Source organism: Chamaea fasciata, unplaced genomic scaffold (assembly GCF_029207755.1).
Source record: "Chamaea fasciata isolate MVZ Bird 193981 ecotype frontalis unplaced genomic scaffold, bChaFas1.0.hap1 SCAF_2, whole genome shotgun sequence".
NCBI lineage: Eukaryota > Metazoa > Chordata > Aves > Passeriformes > Sylviidae > Chamaea > Chamaea fasciata.
Genome location: NW_027094087.1, coordinates 59864760 through 59880049, shown reverse-complemented (window position 1 = coordinate 59880049; position 15290 = coordinate 59864760). Strand labels below are relative to the sequence as shown.

Genomic DNA, 15290 nt, shown 5'->3' with positions numbered 1-15290 from the left:
TGTGTCTTAGGTTATGCACTTCATAGTGAAGATGTGGGGGCATGGAGAAGCTACTGGCTAACTCATTCTTTGGAGCAGGCATGCTGCCTTTCATCAGTGCTCTGTGAAAGACATGGCTTGAAAAGAAAAGTCTCATAATAGGATTTGTTTTTACATTTCCAGTCTAGTCCCTTCAGTTTGAAGTCTATCTTCATCCCCCCATGCTTACCATAGACTTCTGATTTTAAAAGCAGGAAAGGAAATTGCTTTTTAGTCAAGATGTAAGATGGTTTTTGCCACTGGTGACTACTACTTCACTTCCAGTGATGTTACCCTCCCTTTTGCTTTTGTTGCATTCTTTGTCTTCCTGGGTCTTGCCTATGTAATTATTTCTGTAGAGTATGCTCTTCCTCATTGCCTGCTGGTTTGATGTGACACAGAAGGGCCCCATCATCCATGCTGGGCTCTTTTATATTTATGCTATAATAATTTTCTGCTTTTGCATGTTCTACAACCATCTGTGAGTAGCTTACAATCTATTTCTATGTTCCAAAAACTGTTTCTTTTCAATTTTGAACAGGAACAATTAAAGTCTTTATATTTTTCTTCTAAACCTCTCTTCATGGATGTCTGATAGTCAATTCTTCCTCTGAGTAGAGTGGAACACTTGTACCCAATTTTTCCTACTGATTTTCTTTGCTCTCTCTGATCTTAATTCCACAGATGCTATAATAATTTTACTTGCCATTTAGTTTGGTAACTGATGTACTTGTCTCAAGATACTTATCTTAAAGATATATTGAAGACTCAGAATATTTTTGCATAGCATTCCAAGACAGAATTCTTGATATGGTTGAAATCTTGTCCAAAATCTCTTATGCATCAAATGTTTCCGTAACTTTCTTTTGTGTTGACAAGTGTAATGTTGCTGTTCATATCTGTTCAAAAGGGTGCTACAAAGATGATGATGATGTAGTACATCTCATTATGTGTCAGCTGCTTTTGGCTTCTGTTGGTCCTTGCCCATGTACCTTAAAACACACAGGCTCTAGCACTGAAAATGTGTAAAGTTTCACTAAGTAAGTCTTGATCAAAAAGTTGATAAATATTTAATATCCAGTTAAAAATCCCACAACCAAAACCACTTTTCTAAGGAAGATTTTTTGCTCTTGAAAGGGTTAATAAAGCCTGAGCGATTGGTGTATGCTGGGGATTAGTCATACGGATCATTCATGAAATCATAAACGTACTCTACGTAACTTTAATAGAGGAGTCAATGCTTTCTCCAAAATGAATTTCTAAATAATTGGAACAAAGGCACAAAATTTTGTGTTACATGATGCAGAAAGAAACAGAAATAGAAAATAAATAGAACTGTGTCTTAGTTATGCTTATTTGTCTTTTAATGAAAAGTAGTTTCTTTGCTTGTCTATATATTCTGTGGCTGTGTTAGGAGTACAGCTGTTTCTAAGTAACTAAAACCACTTTAAAACTATGCTTTTGGTAAATAAGCCTGCTTTCTCATATTCTATCTACACGCAACATTTGGAAAGAATTCTTCATAAATTGGTTTTGTAGATTTCTATTCCTCCAAACTTTCTGTAAAATTCTGATGTTCTGCATGATTTCTTTCTAATGTAATGGGACTCTGGTCGGTTAACTCCAGTGCTAGGCAACTGACCATCATATGTATCTTTAGGAAAAGCCTTTAGAATAAGGCAGTTAAATATCAGGTAAGCTACCACAGACAAACAAGGATGTTTGACTTCCAAGAACACCCATCTTAATTAGGGTTACACAGATTGGAAGCAGTATGTGATATGTTATACCTTTTGTGTTTTCAGTTGGATAGATTTGCCAGTATAAGAATTCCAAGAAGTAAAAAAGAAAGACCTCCTCTGCCACATATGAAGCAGTCGCATTCTACAGAATGGTCATCCACACCCATGGACCCAGAGGATTTTGCTCAAAAACCACTGTCTGAAAGAGAAATCATAGCACTGTTTGAAAAAATGATGGTAAGAGTCTTACACTTGCTTTTACTTAAAGAATGACAACATGGCTAAGTGGTAAGTGGAACATGTTTTCTTCTGTGCATGTATTCTAATATTTACCTGAATTATTAATATTATAGTTGTTGCGAGTTGTAATTGTGTGTTTCCTGGAGTGTTTTTCAGGAAATAAAGTATTTGAATTATTTTTGCAAATTTTTGGTCCAAGTACATTTAAAACAGAAATTAGAAGTGCGATTATACAACACATTTTGAGGAGGAACTAGAAATTGGGGATCCTTCTTCCTTTCAAGATGATCTGAAACTTTTACAAAGAGATTTTATGCCTTCAAATGTCACAGCCACATTTAGTTCTGAATTTATATGCTGTGTCACTCTTGCACAAAAAGAGAGACTTGCCTCCAAAGCAGCATTTGTCTGCAAATTTGCTTCTTTCCTTAGCTGTCATTGTTAGTGCACTACAAAAGAGCAGTCACAAAGATCATGTGGCATTCGTAGCACCTCAATAGGTTGAGCTTTTTGTCGTGATGATGACATTTTGGGCAATTGGAAACTAAACACAGAATGGCCGTGAGAAAAGAACGACTGAAATCTGAAGAGCACAAGAGAACATTAGCAGGGAGAATGATGCCTAGATTATTATTTCTTTCTCTGCCTCACAGCAAGTAACAAGTCACTCTTAAAATACAAAGGGATTACCAGGGACTGGTATGTGGAGAAAATGAAATGTGCTATGAGAGAAGTAGCTTTGTTGAATTTATACTTCCTAGTGCTCAGTGATGATAGCTTAGTTTTGAAGAAGATTTTGTAAGAAGCTTGGAACTGTAACTGAAGGATAACATTCAGGGTTTTCATGGTTAAGATGGTAAAGGAAAGGAATAATTAACTGTGTTATCAACTTTTGTAGTTTTACTCATTGCCAAATGGTTCGTTTTTCTTGGTATACTTTAATGTCTTGCTTCTCTTAAAAATTTCACTGTAACTGTTAGTTGCTCAAATGTTAGGAAATGGGAGAGTTCTTTTGAATAAAACTTGAAGGTGTGCCTCCTTCCACACACTGCTTACATTTAGATTGTATTTCTCTACCATCCTACAGATATTCTAGTATAGGATAGTCTGTGACATTATACTGTGCCATAAATAAATGGAAAGTTCCAATAAATCCTCAGAAACCTACTACTGTGTGTCTAGATAAATATAGATGCTTATATCCATGGATCCTTAAATAATTAATTCCAATTTTAAAACTACTTTGCAAAATGTGTTAAAATGCTGATGACATGTGGATAATTTGAATGATTTCCTAGTTTTGTTGAATAACAAAGCACTTAAACTTGTATTAAGCTACTTTATCAGTGTTGTTTTATCTATAACATGTATTACAGAAAGGATTTTTCAGATTATCCACATTTGAATGGGCTGGAATAAAGCTAGTTTAGTCACAGTAGATTTCATAGCCAATTATGTATTGTAGCCTCTAGTTTGCTGTTCTGATCAAATTAAGTGATTTGGGGGGGTTGGATTGGTGAACAGTTTGAATGCTGTAGTCAGTCTTTTAGAACTAATTTTGTACAGAAAAAAACACTCAATGCATTAGTACTGAATAGAGAAGGTTTTAAATTCTTAGGATTTACTGAATGCCTTACGTTGTACTTGGGGTCTTCCTTCTCCCAATATTTTATGCAGTGGCATCTTGTGTGCTTTTCAAGGCAAAAATTACGAAAGAGTTCATAAAACCAGATAGTTAAAATAATAATTAACTGTAATTTAGCTCCTTTAATTTCTCTTAGTGCTATTAGGAAAATATCCATGTGAAATAATGTATTCTTATTTTCCAAAGAGGTATTGCTTAACCTATTGAATATATTTCAATTATCTAAGAAATAAAGGATGGAGTTGAAGTATTTTATTAACTAAGCAATATCTGTTTTGCTGCTTGTATCACTCTAGTCTGTATAAATTGTCTTAATGATGTTTCATTTGTTAAAAACAAGAACAAATTACTTTTTCCTGCACACACAGACAGAATATTTCCCATAAATTAACCTGCTGTTATATCTAAGCTTGTGGAATACAGTTTGTGTTAACATGTTTCTTAATTCTTGGATTGTTCTTTTTTTTGTGTGTTTAGAAGTTTGATACTTTTATTTTAATTGAAGCTAGTTTTCGGAAAACATGAAAGAGCAAGTCTGAAAAAAATACTTTAAATAGACCGATGATCTTTGCAACAGCTACATGATAGCATGAAAAGGTGTTTTTTTAGTTCAAGTTAAAAATTAGCCCTATCCCAGCTGAAACCAGGACAAGGGTCAAGCATTTTCTGCAATAACCTATCAAAGCTTGGATTTATACAAAAGTGTAAATGTTTCTAGGAATTGTGCTTCATTCTCTTCAGCATGAATGCTGTTGAGACACAAGGAAACTTAAGTTTCGTTGTTGTATAAATTCTAAGGATTGTCTATGCTGTTTGTCTTTGATTTCTGACTAGGTGAAATAACTTTGATATCAAGATGGTTACTCTCTGATTTTGTAGCATTGCTCCTGCCAAAGCTGCTGGGGATTCACCTCACAAGTCTCGGCTGAAAATAACTGCAGTAATTCTTGCTAAGCTTGGGTTATGCACATAGTAATGTTGTATGTGCTTTATATGTGTGTGCCAAAATTGTTAATTGCTCCTGAAAACTTTTTTTCCTTTTTTTTCCCTTTTATTCTTTAACCTACGCCATGATGAGAAATGCCATTTCTCACAGATGTGCAACTGATTACAATGATCAGAGCATTTCTAGGCTGGAACAGTAGTATTCCCTATGTCAGAAATGCTGGTGACATTCAGAAGTGTCACTTGCGTGGTTTTCAGTGGAGGTCTCTCTCTCTGCTCTTTATAACCTCTGGATTTATGTTGGGGTGAATTAATTATGATGGGGTTTTGATAACAGCTGAAGGTTTTGATTTAATGTTTAAGAATTTGGGCCTAGCTAATTGCAGAGGTGATTATTAATTTGTGAACTAGTTTCAGCACAAACCACATACTGCTGTGGAAGATGAAGCATTTGGGAATACAGGAAGAGAATTATGGAATGAATTAAAATTAGACATTAAAATTGAAATTAAAAATATGTAAAATACTAGTTTGAGTACATTTATAAATGTTTTGGGAAGTATTAAATCATGCTTTTCTGTAGTTAGTTTCATGTGTGTGTGAAACTGTAGATCTTTTCTAAGAAGAGAGTGTACTAAAAATGGTTGTGATGCACTTGTTAATCCTAGCATAGTTTACTGTTTTTGGTTTCTTTCAGTCTGGGAATATGGACAAGGATTTTTATGGTTTTGATTAACATCTTATGAAAAGTTGTTTGTGTAACAGCTTTAAGTTGTATTACTTAATATCTTTGTGTCTTTATTTTATTTAAGTCAGTCTCTTATATTTAAATCATTCTGTTGCTGTGTGGCATTTAAGATTATTTTTTCTTTTTTTACCTATCCCATTCTAGGAAGATATGAATTTAAATGAAGACAAGAAGATGCCATTGAGAGAAAAGGATTTTAATACCAAAAAAGAAATGGTGATGCAATATATTAGCTCTGCTTCCAAGTCTGTAAGTAAATGACTAAAAGCTTACATTATTTCCTGTTGGACAGAAAAAGTGATGCATGCATGTTACATTCCTTTTGCTAACTTCTATTTCTCAGAGTACCCTTTAAAAATGTTTGTGTCTATCTTACTATTTTACAAGATACAGTGGCAGATAGTCACTTGTACTTGAAATGTGTCTTCTATACAGAAACCAGAATTTCTTTTTTGGTAAAGGTACGGCTAAGAACAGAGACGGAAAGATTCTGCAAAAACTTCTTGCAAAAGTCTGATGTGAACCTTTTCTTTTCTAGCATTTTTTAAAAAGAATTCCTCAACTGATAAGCCGTTTTCATGGCTGACTTAAAATAGAATTCGTGTTTGATGCTACATAATAGCTGATAATGAAAGTGTTGTGCACAAAATCAATTATTGTCCATTTTTTACCTACAGAGATAATGACTAGTTGTTCTAAAGCAGTGCAAGGTGTATGTAAGGGCCAAATTAAGGATGCAGTTTGCATAAGAAAAACTGCTTAGTTTTTGCAGAGTGGAAACTGACTCCCATGCTAAATGCTGCATAGCTAATCTTGTCCTCAATCCTTCTGATTGTTTTAGAATTCATATTTGAATCTTCGAATCTGAATCTTTGACTCTCACTGCTGCATGTAACTAGAGATATCAGTAAAAATTGCCTGTATGTAATTATAACTAAATACTGAGAAATTAGAATATTAAATATAGTAATTTAACTGTGATGTTTATCTTGCTGTCTAGTTCAAATGATGCATATTATCAGTGTAATGCTTTAGCATTTTTAGGAAGGTAAGTATGCCTAGTGCAGGACCAAACTGCCTGGAGATTACTTTATATTAGATGAGTTTATCAAAGCTACTAGTCTTTCTACAGCTTAACAGGTCTTTAATACCAGAAGATTAGGTCTAGTTTGTTTTTATTTTTTAGAGATAGTGCTTGGGAAATCAAGAACCTTCAGACTATTAAATCTTACAACATTTTTGAAATTTATCTACACAAAATAGTGTGTGAGGGTTTATATATCAATGGCACCCCTAGCCTCCATATGTATTTTAAGACCTCAGTTGTTTGATCTAAAAAGTAATGTGATAATAGGACATGGCTGGCTGTGCAGAGTTGCTACATTCACTTCTGCTGCTGGAATCATAGCATACTGATGGTGGTGATGTTAAGGCTCTATTTGTCAAGAGGAAGGTTTTCATGTCTTTGCTTCTTGGCACTTAAAACTTGCAAAGGACTGAAATCTATTTAACAGAGTAGGTCTCATTGATCCTTCTTTCTGAGTGCCATTTGCAATTTTCCTTTTTTCTTTGCATGTTGTCACACTTGTTTTGGCAATGGAGCTTCTTGCACTATCCCCAAAGCAGATGTATAAAGTACTTTGTTGAAGAGGACAGGTCTGTTTCCTCCCCCAGGGCCGTGACTTGTTCCCACACACTGTTGTCTTGTGCATTTTCCTAAAGTCCCCAACAGCATTTTCTCCTTTCTGTTCCCTTTCTCTGCTGCTAGCCCATGTGTTCCCCTTTCTGTGGTGGGACATGACTAAAGACCTATCCATGCAGGGAAACTTGTCTTTCCTGAACTCTCTTCCTGCTGTTGTGTCTTTACTGGAGTGACATTCATCTGTTGTGTACTGGGAGAAGCTGTTTCTGTGAGGCACAGATTCAATACTTTGGTCTAGTAGTGCTGCAGATGATTTCAGATTTGTGCTGGAACTATTGGGATGGGAAATTCCTTCCCTTGCCATTGAAAACTCTTTGTTCCCCATGCTCTTTAATTCCTTGAGTTAGTTGGACTGAGTGCCTTCTAGAGAGAATAGTGCACTCCACCCCAAGAGTACTTATTTAACTTTTAGTGTAACTTTTAACCTTGACTCTGTGAAAGTGTCATACTGTTTTGGAAGAGTTGAAATGCCACACAGCTCCTGACTGTTGTGTGCAACTAATCCCATCTTGGGCCTTTCCTATAAGTGATACTGCAGTAACTTCTTTGGATAGTTTGTACTTCTTTTCACACTTCTTGAAGTTCAAGGAGATGGCATTTTGCCTTGGGAAAGATATCCTCATTCTCAACTGTTATACAGAGTACTGAGCATGTTTCATTTAAAGCAGTTATCATTTTAAGAACTATTAAAATGAAGAATAGAGACTACATCTCTAATGAATCAATGAAAATGAAACAGCCTCTGGTGATCAAAGTGGGCTCTACTGTAACCAAAGTTTTACCACTGACCTCAGTGTCAGGGTTTCTGTTTCTTAGAAGTGCACAACTCCAATAGTCGCAAAGCACACCTCTTTGCAAAGTAATGCTTGTAGAAAAGAAAAGTTTTGACAATAACTTTCCATGTTATGGGGTTAATACTCAAGGGGAAATAAAAGTAGCATTGTTATCATGTTATTCAACCAGAGGTTTTACTGTTTTATGTGTTCAAAACACATAAACTGGGCTTTTAAAGTGAATTTTCTTCTCAAGATTTTGCTTTTGTTGTTCACATTGCACCCTTGTAATGTTTTAACTGGATTAATTAATGCTGACTTCATGCTGCATCTGCTCACAGACAAGTTGTTCTTCAGTTGAGCAATTTTCTGGAGGTTCTGATGCCTCAAGATATTTCCTGTTTCTCAGTTAACTTGAACATTTTGAACTTAAGCAGCTTTTCTCATGCTGAAGTACAGCTAATATAATCTGTTTCACAATTGGTACCAAATGCAGCTCTCATTTTATTTAAGCACTGGCAGATGTATCATATTCTTATTATGTTGCAGAACTTTGGCATAACTAAGTGGTACTTATCCCTGTGGTAGTTTGTTGTACAGACATTTACAGTTTACTGGTTCTTTTGCATAGGGTAATGTTCCAGTGGGGAACTGAGTCTGCAGTGGGATGACTGGTAACTCTCTGGATGTTGATGTGTGTCTCTACTGAGTGTGACACTGTTTTCAGATGGGTCACATGAGGCTTTCTGAAATGTCATTCTAGTGAAATCTTCCAGTCTGGCTGGGCTCCTGTCCCATGTGACCTTTGCACGACACACATTGCTATTGATTATATTAAATTCCTTCCAAAATACCTTCTAACCATTTCAACTGTATGTCCTGTCCATATGACTGTCCTGTATGACTGTACATCAAAAGAAAGCAATTTTACTGACAACTTAAATGTGTTTTGCTTACATCAGTTTTGTCAATTTTACAGCAGGAACTGCTGGGAGAATTGACTGGAAATGACAGATTCTCCACACAGGATATTAAACCATATGCTTAGGCATTCAAGGAGTGCTTATCAAGTAGTGTATGCACATCAGGAGCTGGCAGCAGAATTTCTGAGACTTTTTGAAATTTCCAACTCTCTTGTAACATTTAGTTTAATACTTTGCCATGAAGGCTGCTAGGAGTTTGTTTGGTCATTTTGTCTCTAGTCAGTCTGTTATCTCATCTATGCGGAGTCCAGCTGGAAAGATCCATGAAAGAAAACTGAAAATACTGAATTTCTTTTTGTTTATGGGGATGTTTATTGTTAATGATTTTTTAAATTTTTCTCTGGGTTTCCTAGATCTGTCTTCCAGATTGTCACCTCAACCCACATCCTCTGCTGTGTATCTCATCTAATTTTTTTTTCTGTGGAGTATAGTTGTCAGAAGTTACCCTCATACTTAAGCAAGTTGGGATATCCATCAGTTCAGAAGCATGTTTGGAATGACATTCCATGTATTACACCTGGTGTTTCAAAATATGAGATGCTATGTTTTGGGGGGTGGTTGTGGGTTTGTTTTTTTTTTTTTTTTTTTTTTTTTTTTTTTTGTGTGTCTGGACTGTCTGTTGTCAAGTCTGAGGAAATATAGTTGGAGTGGAGACTATTATAGCCCCCAGTGTTCTGTTGTCACAGAGGCACAGAATAGAATTAGACTGGAAGAGACCTCTGGAGATAGTTGTATCCAACTTCTTATGGATTCTGATTTTAATGTCTCTGATAGAGGAGACTACACGGTGTGCCTGAGCTGCCTGTTTCAGTGCTTGACAAGCCTCATGCTTTAGAAAACAGAAGGAGGAGGGGGGGAAGTTCATCTTATGTTTAACCTGTTTCCTGTATTTCTGTTTATTCTTCTTGTCCTTTCACTGATAAGGTTCCTCGGAGCCTTCTCTTCCTGGGGCTAGACAATCTCAGTTCTACCAGCCTCTCTATGTACCACAGATTCTCTTGTAATTGTGTCCGCAGCCCTTTCTGGACTCATTCCAATGTGTCCGTGTCTCTGTGCGGGGGAGTCAGGAACTGGACAGAATTCTCCAGATGTCTCACCACTGCTGAGCTGAGGGAAGGGTCATTTCCCTCAACCAGCTGGTGATGCACTTACCTGTGGTCGACTTGCCATCCATCACAACCTACAAGCCTACATTCCAGCTGGTAGCCCCAACACACATTGGTGCATTGGATTATTCCTCCTCAGGTTCAATATTTACAGTTCTCTGTTGTGGAACTTCCTGAAATTACTCTGTCCATTTTTCCTGTCTGTTGATGTCCCCCTGGATGGCAGCTCAGCAGCCTGGTCTGTCAACCATGCTTCCCAGCTTTTAACATCATTTCTTTGCTACAAACTATTTAATCATCTTCTGCTTCATAGAAGAAAAGATTTCTTCTCGGTATTTCCTTAGGATCTAACAAAGGGAGAAAGCATCATCTATATGAAGCTATCTATAGTAATATAATGAGACTACTTCACTATTTACAGTGAATAAGTTCAAGTTATTATTGCACTACAAGTCTAATTCTCTTCAATTACTGACTTAAGCCACTAGTTAATCAAGAACTATTTAGTAAGTCTCTGTGCAACATGACAGTTGTGCTTCTATTTTCAAAAAAAGGAGTCTTGCAATGAATTAACTCAAATCTAAGTTTTATGCACCACGGTATGCTTGCTTTTTTGTATTTAGATATTTTCCATAGAAAATATATCTATCCTTCATGTGAAATGGATGGTAGGCGAACTAGGCTTCTCATTTTTTGATGTCTACAAGAATGTCTACTTCTGCAAGAGCAGGAGTTAGTGCAGTGACACTCTGAGTGTTCTGGTCTGCTGGTTCTTCGCTCTGTGTGCTTATGTGACTGCAGTCACCCTTCTGGACATGTGCCCTGTGATCCCTTCAGAGGACCTCATAACTGGTTTGTTCTTCTGTTGAATATTGAATATTAAGATGTTTTCAATGCATAAGCAGAATCCGTTCAATACAAAAATTTTATTTCACTGAGTATAAATTTCTACATTTGATGCCTATTTTTTTTGGCTGCTGATAATAAATTTATTCATAAAATGACCAAATTTAGTCAGTATTTGGCAAATAGTAGATAGGCATCAGTTACGGGTTTACAGGTCTACATTATGTATTTTTCAAGGAAAAGAAATGAAGCTTAGCCATTAATAATCTATTTAAATTCTATATGCACCAAATAAAAAACAAATGTATTTTCTGTGTTTCAGGGAAGTCTCAAGAACAGTAGGAAGATTTCTCCCCACGAATTTATTCAGGATTTAAAATCTGGGTCAACGGATGAAAGACTAGTCACTTGCTTAGAATCTCTCCGTGTGTCCTTGACTAGTAATCCTGTCAGGTAACATCATTAGCACATATTGAAGAGATTAATCATATTCCAATTTCTTAATGGATTAAAATTAATGGATATGTAGATGTACATATTTCAAGATTTTCTAGTTAATGAGTGTGTATGCATTAGTGAAAGATCGTAACTTCGTTCTTTTTCGTTGATTACATATTCTCTGTAGGTCTATTATTTTTAATAGAGTTGGCTGATCTATACAGGGTAATACTAAGAGAAGGTAAATTAAATGTGGTGCAGAAGCAGTTCCCTTTGTTTTCTAGTGCTAAGTAGTCAACTGTTTTTCATTTTTATTTTTGAAATATTTTCTAATTCTTCGATCTTCTAACTTATTTTTGTTGGGTTGATCAATAATGGGAGTTAGGCACAGTATTGTAAGTTTGTTCACCAGAAAATATATATATTTCTAAATGTGCTGCTGCTTCTGTTCAGTGTACTTTAAACTTTCTTCCTTCCTGCCTTCTGGTATTTTTTTCTCTAGCTGTAGGGTTTATCTATACATAAGAGAGCGCAACCTTTGTTTACCTGTCCTTTATTGAAGGAAGGTTAACTGTTCAGTAATCACTGATCAGTCTTAATTTTGATTTGTTCCATGCAGCTTGATTTGTGAATGCTGACGTTATTTTATTAAATTGGATTTTTTTCTATTCTATTCTATTTGCATCCTTTTGTTTAGAGTTACCATTTAAGACAATGGTTGAACACGTGATTTGGGGAAACTGTTTAGGGTTTGGTTAAAATAATACAAATGAAATGTTGAGACATGTTAGAAAAAGATTGTACAACTTTCTTTTCTCTGTGTCTGGCTTGGCAGAATTGCTGATATGGGTCTTCTCTATGGGTATTTGCTTCTTTCCTTCTATTAATTTGTTTCTGAATTGAGTTGTCTTATTTAGAATATGTAATGGTTCATGTGGAAAGAAACATGCTTTAAAGTATCCTGAGTTATTCTGATGAAGGGTTTTCAATTAGTGTTTTTTGTCAATCGTATTTTAGTTCACAAGAAAAATCTGAATCAAGTGATTCTAAGTAATTTGATCTCTGGTACTTAGAAACAGGTACTGAAATCTATGGTTTACTGCAAAAAGCTATGTTTATTTCCCATCACTATAAAAAGAAAGCTTCTAATAGGCAATCTTGGTCACTAATCTTCAGGTAAATAATTCAGGTGTTTTGACCTCACGGTTTCCAGCACAGTTCATCAAAAGTGGTTCAAGTGATCTAGCTGTACATATTATTATAGATAACTAATTATCTGCAACTATTTCTTCTCCTTTTGTGTAATAGTTGTAACAGATTGAATTTCATTAAGAAGACATTTTTAATAAATACATTGATAATAGAGGCACTGATAACTTAGTATTTTGTCAGAATGACAAGAAGCTGAGTGTTTTCTTTGGGTGGTGTAAGTAGTTTTCATTCTCTTGTGGAAGCAAAGGTAAAGGCAGTAAAAATGCATCTATACTTTAGTCAATCATCTCAAACTGGTGGATGTGTACAGCAAAGTGGCTGCTCATAATTCTGCTAATACAAAATGTTCAAAGAAATGAGTCTTGTAGGATTATCTTTAGGATGGATATGACTAGATATGCCAGAAATAATTGCCAGTTATTTGCCTAATCTGTTTCAGAATAAAACAGCCATCCAAGACAGAGAAAATCTATTTTCATAATTTGTTTATTTTTAGAAGAAAAAAATATAAAAATGTCTGGTTTTTCTCTTCCTATAATTGTAATTGCTGGTGTCAGTGTGCCGTTACTTGTATTTGATATCAAGGGGTTTTGAGCAAAAACAGGACCATGAAGCATCTGTCTCATGGAGAAACAACTGGCCAAGGGGTTAACCTCATCAAAAGTTGCCTTTGGTAGATGAAATTTTAAATTTTTTTGTGTTCTCTTGGAGATATTTTAGGTTTTAAACCATCCAGTTATATCTACTTTTATTTATGGTGACAATTTTCTTTCACTGTGATTAGCCTTCAAAATGTCAATTTTTTAAAATTTCTGTTTTCTTTCTCTCCAGCTGGGTTGAAAACTTTGGCCGAGAAGGTCTGGGACTGCTGTTGGATGTTTTGGAACGATTGGTTGAGACAAAAAAGTAAGGATTTCATATAAAATTTTTAGCTTTTCTTAATATTTAAAGAACATTTATTTACACTAAATTTTTGATTTATTCAGTCAGGATAGACTTGTGAAGAAGAGTCAGCATAAAGTTATACAGTGTTTGAGAGCCTTCATGAATAATAAGGTATGGCATTTTATTTAATCTAGAAGTCAAATTTCTGCAGTTCAATTAGATAAGGTACATGATAAGTATAAGTCTGTGCAATTTGGTGAAATGGTGGGTTGGTAAGTTGTGGTTTGAAGTTCTTTCTGTCTGCCAGAAGTCTGCCACTTGCTCTCTGCAGAAATATTCCAGGACAATAATGTAAACTTTTGATGCTGGTATATGCCCTTTCTACAGAATAAATGACCTGTTTGGGACTTCTCTCTCATTTAATTTTTTTGATTATTTCACAGACTTAAATGTTATTTGAAATACTTACTTGAGGGGAACCATTGGTGTCATTACTAGATATTCAAAAATCATTTGGATTCCCTACCTTACAAATGTTCTTCTGTTGTTTAGTATGGGTTGGAAAGAATCTTGGGAGAAGAGAGAAGCCTTTTGTTGCTGACCAAAGCAATTGATCCCAAGCAAAGTAACATGATGACAGATATAGTTAAACTCTTATCTGCAATGTGCATTGTTGGAGAGGAAAACATGTAAGTACTGTATTTAAGCAAGAAATAGTAAGGAAATTTTAAAATATCCCAAAATACAGTTATATCTGAATGAAATGATAAAAATTTCAATTTAGGTTTGAAAGTAGTATCTATTATATTGTCAGTTTTCAGAATATCTTTATGATTTTTTTTTAATGTGGTCATATCAGTGAGTTTTCTTTTTCACATTTGGATGTACTGATTAGATGGAAATAGTTATGCAGCAGTTCTTCTGCTTAATATTTATTAGTGTAATTTTCTTAACCCTTGTAGTCCAGTAAGTCATTCTTTGGTTACAAAAGTCTCTGAAGGCGGCAAGTATTGCTTAAACCTCCTAAGTTTGTTTACAAGAAATTGAGGCAGGTGAATAGTTTGGCAACCTCGCTTTTAAGATAGCAAATAAACAAATTTAAATATCTCTCAGTGAAATAATTCTCTTTTCTCACAGCCTTGAAAAAATTTTGGAAGCTGTAACAGCAGCAGCAGAGGAGAGAAATGTTGATAGATTCTCTCCTATTGTAGAAGGACTTCAGGATAACTCAGTTCAGCTGCAAGTAAGTAATTTTTTCTTAAACCACTGCAACAAGTGAAAAAAAATTACATATTTTTCTGTACTGAGCAAGTCATTACAATAAAAAGGAGTAGGGATACTGTTTCAAATTGGGGTCAAATTTTGGAATATTGTTTATAATTTTGTCTTTTGAGATGTGGCATGGGAAGATTCAGCCTGGAAACACAGGGGTGTTGCAGGTCAATTTGTTGATTTCTATTTACTGAGATCTTACCTTTGCAAGTTAAAAGACAGTATATATTTAAAATAAAGGGTAAGTCATATGTTTGGATGAAAAAAGATCGTCACTTCTGGCAATATTTGTTGAAATTGAAGGTTAATAATAGTAAAAAAGTAAGTTTTTAGGCAACTGCATTTTAAAATTAATGTTTTAAATCATTGGGAGGTCTGTTGCTTATGCTCACTTTATGATATAAAATTGCACTCAGAGTCTGAGGAAAGAAAACTTTCACCTTATTTGCAAATTGCTTCAGTTGGATGTAGAGTTTACTGCAGGAAGGCACAAAGTATTACACTGTGTTTGAATGATCTTTATAAATCATTGGTCTGAAAGTGTAGATGTGAACTCATGTAATCTGGTTGAACTGAGAGCTGTTCATAATTGTAATTCTTTGTGACTATTACAAAAATAGTAAAATATTAATCTAAAGTTGGAAAGAAATGTTTGCATTACTCAGCTTTTTTATTAAATAGTTCATGTCTGACAATAAAAGTTGCTGTTTGTTTCATTTGTCTCACAGAAAAGCT

At 35.0% G+C, this 15290-nt stretch overlaps 1 protein-coding gene across 1 annotated transcript in view; it reads left to right on the top strand.

The window, feature by feature from the left end:
* The window catches only part of DIAPH3 (diaphanous related formin 3), a 208593-nt gene that overhangs the window by 18822 nt on the left and 174481 nt on the right, over window positions 1–15290 (top strand). Inside the window, exons 3-9 of the mRNA XM_066176252.1 lie at window positions 1824–1997; window positions 5483–5587; window positions 11071–11201; window positions 13230–13304; window positions 13385–13454; window positions 13836–13972; window positions 14421–14526. Of these exons, the coding sequence (XP_066032349.1) occupies window positions 1824–1997; window positions 5483–5587; window positions 11071–11201; window positions 13230–13304; window positions 13385–13454; window positions 13836–13972; window positions 14421–14526 (798 nt within the window). The remainder of the gene's footprint in view (window positions 1–1823; window positions 1998–5482; window positions 5588–11070; window positions 11202–13229; window positions 13305–13384; window positions 13455–13835; window positions 13973–14420; window positions 14527–15290) is intronic.